We start from the raw sequence: 12,096 nt of genomic DNA, 5'->3' as shown, positions 1-12,096 counted from the left end.
ATACCCTTTTAAAAGGTTTAAACCTTGGTTGGTTCCACATAAAAGATTATTACTGTATATCCATCCATGCTGCTCTGAATTTTCCATGCACCAGTCGTCTCTTATTGTGTTTGCAGCAATACTTTATGGCCTTGTTCAAAGCTCTTATGTAAATGAATAAACCTAGACTTTAACCCAACACTAAATTCTATACTTTATACTCCTGTAGTAAGCGGTCCTCTCGCCACACCTTTGTGTCTATATGTTATTGCTAAGAGCAACTTTATAACCAGAAAGTTACAGAGAAATGGTTGAACTATTATCTGTCAATAGCAAATAGAGGATAATATAGTAGTTGTAAATAAGGCAAATTCTATGTTCTACAACAGCTCTTAATTTGTTTCCGCCTTTAATTTTTCAGGGTTGTTAGAAAATGAGAACCTGTGGTTCAAATAGCAGTTACTTTGAATATACACTTTGTGTTGTTGTTGTTTCATGGTGGGAAAAAACATACCCCTGACTTCCCCTCTGCACCTTCTGGTAAGACCGCAGTAAATTGAGAGAAGGGTATATCTTTTTTTTCTAGCTGCAATATTCCAGATAGCAGAGCAGAAAACATCCAGTATACAGCAGTTCTATGGGCAAAACCGTGGTGGTGATTTAATGGTGTTGTTTTCTTGGCACACATTAGGTGCCAACTTTAAAACCAGTTGAGCATTGTTTATATGCCACAGCCTACCTGAGAATTGTTGTTGACCATGTGGCATCCTTTTATGTTCACAGTCTACCCATCTTCTAATGGCTACTTCCAGTAGATTAATGCACCATGTCACAAAGCACACGTCATTCAAGAACTTGAAAACTAGTTCAGTGTACCCCTATGACCTCCACAGTCACAGGATTCATTCTAGTAGAGCACCTTTTGGGGTGTCGTGTAATGGGAAATTTGGACCATGAATGTACAACCATCATGATAGCATCACACAGGTGCTGCAGATATGTCTACATAGATCAGAATCTCATAGGAATGTTTTCAGCACCTTTATTGAATCCATGCCATTAATAATTCAGGCTGTTCTAGGGGCAGAGGTGTGTCCTATCCAGCACTAGTACCTAATAAAGCCACTGAGTGTTTATTATACCAACTTAAACATTCAATTGATCATTTTTTAAATATTGTAAAATCGAGGTAGTGCCTCTTAGATATAAGTCTAATTTAACCGCAAAGTTCTTTACAAATATGTCCACGTATTCTGAAATTCTAGATCCTATTCTTGCACAAAATATTTGGGTCTTCTGGAATCCCAATAATCTGTAACTTCTCTATATAACATTACCGGGTCTCTGAAAAACTAATGATCAGATTGTGATTAAGGAAGCTGATAAAGGCAGAGCCCTCTTTTAATCATTATGTTTTATATTAAGAGATTTTGAAGGCAAATTATCTAGATCTGTCTTTACTAATTCTGAACAAAGATCTATACAGCTTCCCTTGGATTCAGTAGGGTAAAACTTGGACTTAGGTTTAAGTCCAGATGTTGATGCTTGAATATTTGCATTCCAGTATTTTATGGGTGAAACCTATTTATTTCCTAATTTTATAAATGTCTTTTTTAGATCCATTAAGAAGAAGTTAAATTTATTTGGGGCAAATTAGAGGCCTTTTTTAAATCAAATTCATATCTGAACTGTCTAAAAGCTACCGTAGACAAGTTGGTTTAGATTAGATTCCTTCTCTTTGTGGAGTCTTTCTTCCCTCTTCTACAATCCTTCCTTTTCTGATTCATTGGGGAAGCTCTTTGAAACTATTCCTTTACTAAGGCTGGCTTCTGGTCGTGTCTAGCGTGTCTTTCATTCCTTTCTAGAAAAAAGCCTATGGAGGAGGACTCGAGGCCTTTCCACATTTTTAATGGGTTTCTAATACACTAAACCTATTCCTTTGGACTAAAGATAATGGGGGTATGAATCAAATTGGGACTGTACTACCTAAATCAGGACTGTACTACCTAAATCGGGACAGGAGTTTTTGCTCCCAAGGTGAAGTAACAACCATGTTGCCTCTCCCTATTCATGATTCCCAGCATAACATATATATCTCTGCATTCCCATTTAAAAAAATTGAACACTTTAGCCCACAGCACATTCCTCCTATGCCATGCCTGCAATCTAGCCAGAGACACCCTGATCTACCGAGTGATGTTCCTTTCCACACTGGACTATGCCACCTAATGCTAAAACATGCTGCTTTTGCAGTGGAATAAATTTGACTTGTCAGTGAGGAGTATGTGTTTGCCATGTACATGTTTTGCCCAGCAATGCCCACACACATATTCCAGCATAATCCGCCATTGATTATACCAGAATTTGTGCCCTCAGTATTGCATTACTTCCTCCCAAGAAACACACAAACGCTGTCTGCACAATTAGCTGCAGAGGTCTCGGCTATGATTAGAAGGGAGTAGCCATTCAGAGCTCTCATCCCTCAAGTTAAATTCAATTCTAAATGAGGGTGTGGGGGCAGTGGCTATTTTAATGTCTCTCCTTTGTGAGAGAAATGACATTTATCATCCATATCAAGTGTGGTCCTGCAGAAGATAAACCAAGAAACACCTATACTATACTCTGCTATTGCAGATTGTTATAACTATCTGCATTCCATTCTAGTTTGGCCTATTCTTTTGATTTAGCATATTTGACCTTACATGTACTATATACATTTGTATAATACCACCTACATATGTGTTTATTTTTTCATTATTTGGTTATTAACTGGTCTTGCAAAATTAAACTAGACACTACCAATAGTAGAGTATAGCAGTTTCCCTAATCCAGTCCTCAGTGCCCTAACAGTGCATGTTTTCTAGCTCACATGGGAAATAATTAGTACCATCTGTCCATCAGTAATGAATACACCTGTGCCCAAACAAGGATATATGGAAAACATGCACTGTTAGGGCTCATTGCGGACTGGATTTGGGAAACCTGGAGTATACTACAATAAAGATTATAATCATATCTGGAATGCAGTCCAGCAGGATTTCCTCAAGTCATGTCCCACTTTCGAAGAAGAATAATTGCTCTATGATAAAAGTAAAAAACAAAACAAATCTCACAAAATAAAAAAATATATAATTGCACCATAAACCAAAAAGTTACATAAAAGGGCTACCCCTAACATCACAAGTTGTGACCGCTTGTATTTTAGCTGTTGTCATGTGCGGTGATGAGGCCAGAAATCATTTTCTTTACATTGTATAAATGCAGTTTGTAAACATTATTAGCCAAAAATTAATGTCAATAGAGTGCTTCTGTTTTGGCTATGAATTCCCAGTTCAATTCACTAAAAAAACAAAATTATAAATGGCTCTGTCGGACTTTTTATGAAAAAGGAGACAAAGCTGACAAAATTCTTGCGTCACGGCTGCGTACAGCTAGAACCCATAGAAATATTTTTGCTATCCGTAACTCACATAACCAGTTAACTTACGATCCAGCAGATATCAGGTCAGCATTTCAACACTTACACTGCTCTTTATAACCTCCCGGCTCCCGCTTCCTCCCCAACACTGAAAACCCCCTCCGCCCTGATCACTGACTTTCTTGCCAAAGCCAGGTTACATAAATTATCTCACCAAGCCCTCTCACTTCTCAATGAAGAGATCTCGACAGACGAGACCCATCAAGGGACAAGTGGTAAATCCCCAGGCCCTGACGGCTTCACGGCCGCATACTACAGAAATGTTCTGATTTGTTGGCCCCTCATCTCAAATCCCTTTATAACAACACTCTCCAAGGTGACCCCCTCCCATCAGAGATGCTGGAGGCCAAAATTGTAGTTATCCCTAAAGATGGTAAAGACCCGCTAGCTATAGGCCAATTTCTCTCCTCAATCTCGATTTGAAAATTTATGCCAAAATCCTAGCAAACCGTCTGAATGCCTTCCTCCCTTCTCTGATCCAGTATGACCAAGTAGGGTTTATCCCGGGACGCCAGGCGAGGGACAATACCAGACGTGCCATTGACATCATCCACATTACAAATTCCAGGAGATCCCCAACTATTATGCTCTCTCTGGATGCTGAAAAAGCATTTGACAGGATCTCTTGGGACTTTATGAAAGCAGCTCTTGAGTCATTCGGCTTCGCTGGCGACTTCCTCACTGGTGTCCTAGCTTTATACACCACCCCTACTGCTAAAGTCCTGATTAATGGCACTCCCTCAGAATCCTTCTCCATTCAAAATGGAACACGACAGGGTTGCCCCTTTTCCCCTCTGATAATTGAACCTCTGGCTTCCCATCTTTTGCAAATCATTGCCTCCTACGCCCCCTCTGGCTCCACTGCATGGCTTGATATAGAATCGGCCCATCTAACCCTGCCTGATCTCTCTTCTCTCTGGGGTGTTTCACCCGCTCGTCGCCCCCCTGCTGTTAAAGCACTCCCTTCAAATTTGACTCTATGCTCTGGGACTCCCAACTCCTCCAAATTAAAACTTTCAACTGCAATATCTCCTTTAACCCCCATCTGGCATAACCCAGTGTTCCCTCCCGGATTTGCCTCTACGATCCACCGTAACTGGTCTTGTGCAGGGCTTAAATTTCCAGTAGATTTTTCCAAACAGGGCCGCTGACTTTCGCTAGCGGATCTTCAACCCCAATCCCCGTCCCATATGCTCAGTCCCTTTGAATTCTTCCAAATTAATAATTTCTTGCGATCCCTACCAGCAACCTATGTTCTTAGGGATCTTGCTCCATTTGAATCTCTTTGTAGAAGACATCCCTTGGACAAGGGCATGATTTCTCAAATATATAGCATTCTTCTCACTTCTGCCCTTCCCCCTCCAAACCCTCATGAAGACGAGTGGGAAAAGGACCTTTGTCCTCCCCCGGATGAAGAGGCTTGGGAGGACACGAGACTGGGGATAGCTAAATGCTCTATATCAACTAAACTCAAGGAAACCTCTTACAAAATTTATTACCGTTGGTATTACACTCCCACAAGACTCCATAGAATGTTTCCCTCTTTCTCGCCCTGCTGTTGGCGGGACTGTGGACAAAGGGGTACGATGTTTCATATTTGGTGGTCCTGCCCGATTATCACCACCTTCTGGGATTCAGTCCATAGTTTCCTAAATACCCTTTTTGAAGCCCCCATCCCGAAAGATCCCTGGATATTTCTTTTATGTTACCCTCCCCAAGAGCTGGACAAATTCTCCTAAAAAATTAACTGCCCACATCCTGACAGCAGCCAAATCACTCATAGCCCTTAATTGGAAAAAGACCTCTCTCCCATCCCTTCTGGCTCTCAAGAGGCAGATTTGGCACATGGCCGCTATGGAGGAAATTACGTACTACCTCCATGATAGAGGCCACATCTTCAGTCAAGTCTGGGCTCCATGGCTAGCCGTGGAACACACCTTGCCCCCTCAACGCTCCGTGTCCTCCGACCTGACCCATGTGCGATTACCCTAACTCTTCCCGACACGTATCCCTCTCTGCTATACTCTGCTATACCCTCCTCATCCCCACCCCCACAATCCCTTTTGTCCCTGCATCCATTTTATATTACTCTTTAGACAAAAATGACCAGTTTTTACAGTTTTAAAGGTTCCCTGGTATGCAATACACCACAATAACTGTTGTGATTTTACTGTGTATGTTACACAGTGTTATTGTTTTGCTGTCTATTTTCTTGATTGAGCACTGAAAATAAAAATATATTAAAAAAATAATAAAAAAAAAACCATTATCCTCAGGAGAATTAGGTAATTACATAATGGGGTAGATATATGGATTTGTTTTACTTGTGTTTCAGTTATTGTGGGACGAATTACTGATTTACATAATTTTACGCATGTGCAGAATGATAAAATGCAAATTTAGCACTTTCAGGTTGACATGGGTCCAAGTCTACATGAGCTTCTCTATTCAGAAGTGCAAACCCAGTTGCAGAGCACCCTGGTCACTGCACACAGGCTGAAAAACTATGGGAGCAACAGAGTCAGTGTCTGGCAGGGAATGGTAAAGATAAATTCTGATGCTTTTTGGTGCAACAAACGAGCTAATGATGGGACAGGGTGGAAGTGCTCTGCCAGCCTGTGACTAGTCCCAAAAGGTGTATTACTTCCTATCCCTATGTAGGGGCAGCAGTATGCAGTCCACAATACTGTAGGTGGAGGTCAGCATGAGTAAACCGTTAGGAAGCTATTAACCCAAATTATTCTACTTTTTTTTTTTTTTTTATGTGCAAATTTAAATATATCGGAATTAGCATTTCAAAAAAATAAATATGTACTTTATTGAATCATATACTGAATTACTGCCTGAGAAGCAATGGCAGACCTCAAAATATCTAGTCACAAGAATCAGGTGGGTTGTCTTTTTTTACTTTTAATTAAAGTTGGTATTGTGACTTCCACTCCCTTAGTCAGGTCCTTGGTCCTCCATGATCTGCTCCAGGTTTTTCTTACCAGCACCAGCAGTTGCACTCAGTGATAAGAATGGAGATGCAGTCAGACAGGGTAAGGTGAGCAGTCCTATCGCCAAGGTGTCTTCCTAGGTCTTCTGTGTGGTAACCTGCAAGCTGATTATACAAGTGACCCTGCACAATGTAGTTCCTTCCATGACCATGTTGTGTTCCTCTAATACAGTTGCAGACTGAACCCTACTCCTTCCAGTTAAGCATGAATTGGTTCTCAAGCTGTTTACCTCACAGGAGCACAGATGTTTTGCCGAACTGGTCTTTTAATAAACATACTATGCAGGTGCATTGTAATTATATTAGATGCATGACAACTCCAATATAAAAGCATCAAACCGGTTTGGCCAGTGTTTAATCTACTTGTGGGTCAGAGGAGATCCACAAAACATGCAGTGTTGGTGAGACTTGAGGACTGGTCTGAGAACCTTTGCTGTATGTGATGTGCTGCACTTAGAGCTTACACTGCATGGATGTTCCATAAATGATAGCACACTGGAATTCTGCACACTTTGTTTAGCAACAAAAGGAAGTATTGTTGGCCAATGAAATGTGGAGGCGTATCTCTTGTGGGTACTGGAGGGCTGGTGCAGTAAGAATTATGAGCAGCACCACTTTCTAGTGGCTTCTGGCTGATTTTCTATAGACTCCTCCAGCTGATAGCACTTAAGATATGGACTGTGTTTTTATAGCCATTAATTATTACCCCCAGTCGTACAAATGGAAAGGTCACTTAAATAATGCTGACAGACAGCTGCAGCTTTATATAATATAGCCACAATACGAATGATTTAAGTACTATTAGCTGGAGGGGTCCATAGTCAATCAGGAGCAGCTAGAGAGTCATTGTCGTCATCATCTTCACACTAGCCCTCCAGCACCAGCAAGAGGTACGCCTCCTGCATATCTGTATCCAGGCCTAAATCAGTCACAATTACGTAAACACGTCCTTGCTGTACACTGCAGTAAACAAATATGGGCCTTTCCTTAACGAGAAACTATCTTTCATGGATTGGCTGTAGGCCTTGCTTCTTAAGGAACAGCACACATACGTGTTTGTGATAGCCAGGAAAGCTTTATTCACATTATTCTTATAAACACCAGGGGACCGATTCAGAGTTGGATGTTAAGCCAGCTTGCGTACCGTATCTTGCATGAAATAGTTCTCTGCATGCACAAAAAGTGAACACACGCATATGCTCCGATAAGACTTGTGTGTTTCTGGCACTTACATTCGCCTGCTCGAGAGGCGGGAAGGGAATGGTGCGTAAACGCAGCAGAATACACTAACGGTATGTTCATGCAAATGTGGTACATGTAGATCTGCAGAAACAAGCATATACCCGTTAGGAGGCTTATATTGTGTACCTGCTACAGTACGCGCAGACGATGGGGACTTGTACACCAGCCACATATACAGCTACTGTAGAATCTTCTCAAGATGGGTACAGCTCTGGATATGGGCGGAAATACAAATAAAAAAAAAAGCACAGAAACCATTGTAAGAGTTGTTTCCAATTTATGCCCAACTCTGAATCAGGCCCAAGATACTTATACAAAAAGCTTCTAAAGTACTGTAGGATGAGACTATGCGGCGCTAGTCTCAAATCATGTTCCTCTGTGTCCATTGCATCATGGCAGAATCCAATAGTTTCTTTTCTTTCAGTTTATTATTGTTATGAATACTATGTTCTTAAGACATTTTAATACATACAAGAAAAAGGTTAAATCCTGTTCTATAGTTTGCCTTTTGTGTTATATACCCTGTGCCTGCTCTGTACACATGCTTCCAGCTGATTGTACGCACACATTGTATTATATATTACTGCCTCCAGAAAGTAAATATAAACATTTAAAAAAAAAAAACAAAACATTACTCTCGGCATATAAAGAACTGTAGCGCAGTGCTCAGTCACATTGCTGGGTTCTGATTTGTTTGACATATTCATTACTCATATAGCTTGTGCCCTGCATGTTACAGATATTACCTGTGGTCTGCATGGAACGTTGCGTCTTCTGGGAAAGGGGACAAACCACTTTCATCCCGGTTCATACAACAAGTGCTATTCAAATGTATTATCACTTAGGGGAGGTGATTTTCTAGAGCAGGATATTACATTTAATTCCTCAGAGTAAAGCTCGGTACACACCTTTGCAATTAGCATGAAGATCACATGATTCCCAACTGTTCAGCTATTGCGAGAGAGTGAATGCTCCCGGGATCATGTTGTATGATACCAAAACACATCAAACCTGTCAGGTTAGGTTTACAAACTTCCTAAAAATCACAATTGATGGAATGTCGTCTTAGTTTTCAGTAGATGGGTATGAGACATGAAGAGCACAGATCTGAAGGTAAATTGTGTATATGTGTACGCATGAATCGGCATGCTCGTCGGGACTTTCAAATGGTGGTAAAATTGTATAGGCGTGTACCCAGCTTAAGACAACGCACGTACTGCACAAAAACCCAAAAGGGTGATAGGGTACTTTCCACAAGATCCAGGAACCTAGGCATCATATTTTCCAATGATATAAGGTTTAGCAGTGTAGAGACGAAAGGGAAATGCCAGTAAAATATTGGAAAAAGCTATTAGTAACAGAAAAGTGGAGGCTATAGTGATACTTTCTAGATAACAGGAGAGAGGGAGACAGAGGGGTGCTCTGATATGAGGAACATTATTTTTCTTTATAGAAAGACATTCTATGCAGAACTGGTTTAGCAAGTATGAAGAGATGCCACTTTATAGTTAGTTGGACTTTAAAAATAAACTGGAATCTAACGATTTGTTTAAAGGATACCTGCTACATTTTAAACTATTCTCAAAATGAGGCAAGAAGTTAATTTCCACAGTTCTGTTACCAAATCATACATCTCTCAGACATGATGTAATGGTGAAATCTTCATATTGAAGGGGAGTTCCCCAAACCCCTTAACACCATGTATTCTTTCCATGGAAATTGGAACATAACATAACATACATACATAGTAGAATGCAGAATTGGGAGTGTCAGGTTTGCTTTTGTAAACTAACAGCTGGTAGATTGTACCTAATTAAGGGATCAAGTCATAGAAAACAAAGCAACCACAAAGTAGTTATTTACTAAGTGCAAAAACCCATAAGTTTTGCGTAATCCATCGCCTCTTAACTTCTTCACAGAGGTTTATCCATATTGTATTGCCGGTTGAGTTACTGCGTAGTACATTAACCTGCATAAATAATGAATAATCGTAATATCCTGTCTATTACTTTTAGTGCTGCTGTATCTCAGGAGAGGTCTGGATAAAAAAAAAAAAAAAAAAATCAATAGCAAACATTACACGCGTCTTCAATGTCATTTTTATTTTTTCACATCAGGCCAGTATTGCACTTTGAAGACATTTTTCCACATTATCAGGGACTCTATCCTTCTTTAGGTCACTAACTATATTATTTATTGCTTGTAAATGTAACTGGGGCTCTTTCACATAAAGACTATATAACACACAGACAACTAAACTACAATACTGACAATAGAATGAGGATGACAGCTGGGCACCGTCTGCCTGTACAAGGGAATATTAATATGTACTGTACATCATTCATAAAGATAAGTATGGGCAGAGGTGGGCTCAGTGGTCCAAGATCCGAAGGTTTCCAGACACTATTTTGTTTTCTAATAGTGCTCCCTGGGGGATGTCAATTCGGTCACCATGATTAGCAATGATGATTACTGTACCCTACGAAAAGAGAGGAAAAAAACATGAATTTATCTACTCACCAGCAACCTAGGAATTCAGCCATATCAATGTATTGCATCAAAAACAGGAAATCTAAAGTGAAATATATATGTTTATCCTTGCTTGGACTTTACATCCAGAATGCATGAAATGTGTGGGAATGTCTTCCTTGCCTGCCTAAATTGTGCCAGTTTGTGTTTTTGTAGTACATTTTTTAATATAATACAATAATATATGGTACGCTGTTTGTTTATTTTTTAAATTGTCACTGAACTGTAAAAAAAATAAAATGTATATGTGGCTTATTAAATATTGTACTAGAACATGTGCACTGTGGCTGAACTACCCTGGTTACATAGATGGGGACTGCACTATGATGCACATCCTTATCACTCAGCTCTGATGGGTTCAGTCTCATGTACACAGGGTGTTCAGTATGAATGGTTCTTGGCCCTGAGTTTACTTAAGAGTTATTTTGCACTTTTTCTAACCCTGTATGTGCAGGGCCGGATTAACCCGAGGTCTAACTGAGCTATAGCCCAGGGGCCTCGGGCATCCAGGGGGCCCTTCAAAGTCCTCAGCAGCATTATTGATCAGTCCGGGGGCGCCCCCAGCCCGATCAATGCTGCTGAGCACTGTCAGTGCAGTCCTCCGTCCCCGGCACCGCTCAGTAATCTGCTTACTGAGGAGATCTTGCAAGAGTTCGTGAAGGAGGACTGCACTGACAGGTAAGTGCTTGGGGGGGAAGGGGGGCTCACGGGGGAATGGAGGCCCCCTTAGCCCAGGGGCCTCCATTCCCTTAATCCGGCCCTGTGTATGTGAATAGTCCTGTATGTGAAATTATTGCAGAATCGCTTCAAGATGACGTCATAGCGCAGGCATCTTGTGATGTTTATACTATGACATCTTCCTATGACCTACTGATTTTGGGAAAGACAGATTGGAACAGTGGACCTAAATGCAGGCTCCAAATGTATACCACTATATTGCATCCAGTATAGTCTTAAATTCTGCGCAAATCTTTAAATGGACTATAGCCTCAAAAATAATTGTGTCTATTTGTGCCCAGACAAAGGGGTGCATAGATATGCTAGACAATGCCTGCTCTCTGCTTTATTTTGGTAAATTTCTGGACATGACCACACCCCAATTTACACCCTACCTGCTCCTAATGCAAAGGTATAATAAATATATATATATATATATATATATATATATATATATATATATATATATATATATATATATATATATATATATATCTTCATCTAGGCAACACTCCCCCAGGATGGACACATCTCACAAGATTGACAGATTGGATTTTGTCCCCTAGAGGTTCCCTCATGGCATCACACCTCACACCAAGTCCCCAACTCCGGCAATGTGTTTTGATACATAGTGATGGATGGACAACATTGTACAGATTTTAGGAGCTAGTTAAACTATTGCCGGAACAAACCATGTTACGAAAGAAATAAACATACTAGGTCTCTGCAACAAAACTTTGTAATATGGCTCAAAATACAGACACCTCAGAAAAGATCTTGTTTTCAGTCATAGTATATAAAACAGATCAATTTTTTTTTTTTTAGGTTTAATGTATTGTAGCAGGTTGTTACCCTCTTGGGCCTCACTTACAGCGTACAGGACTTGCTGATGTCATATCTAAAAAGTGTTAAATGTTACTTGTTGCCCAAAGCTCAGAGGCAACAACAGTGCTGACCTTTATGCACACTCTCAATTGTCACCAATTCTAAAAGGTAAAAGCTCCCACCAGGCCCGGCGCTCCCATTAGGTAAGGTTAGGCAGTTGCCTAGGGCGTCGGGCTCTGGAGGGCGCCTCAGAAATAAAATTACTTTAAAACTGTGCGGCGACAGCTGACCATACCTTCCACGGCTGCCGCACAGCATTCAGATAAAT

The 12,096-nt window shown here is 40.6% G+C and overlaps 1 protein-coding gene across 2 annotated transcripts in view; it reads right to left on the bottom strand.

The window, feature by feature from the left end:
• Window positions 1–9,780: 9,780 nt before the first annotated feature.
• UGP2 (UDP-glucose pyrophosphorylase 2) overlaps window positions 9,781–12,096 on the bottom strand; it is a 58,227-nt gene continuing 55,911 nt past the window's right edge. For both annotated transcript variants that reach the window (XM_075203896.1, XM_075203895.1), the window contains exon 10: window positions 9,781–10,176. In XM_075203896.1, the coding sequence (XP_075059997.1) occupies window positions 10,069–10,176 (108 nt within the window). In that variant the 3' untranslated portion in view covers window positions 9,781–10,068. The remainder of the gene's footprint in view (window positions 10,177–12,096) is intronic.

Source organism: Mixophyes fleayi, chromosome 3, assembly GCF_038048845.1.
Source record: "Mixophyes fleayi isolate aMixFle1 chromosome 3, aMixFle1.hap1, whole genome shotgun sequence".
Taxonomy (NCBI): Eukaryota; Metazoa; Chordata; class Amphibia; order Anura; family Limnodynastidae; genus Mixophyes; species Mixophyes fleayi.
Note: the sequence above shows the minus strand (reverse complement) of the source record. Positions and strands in the feature narration are given on the sequence as shown.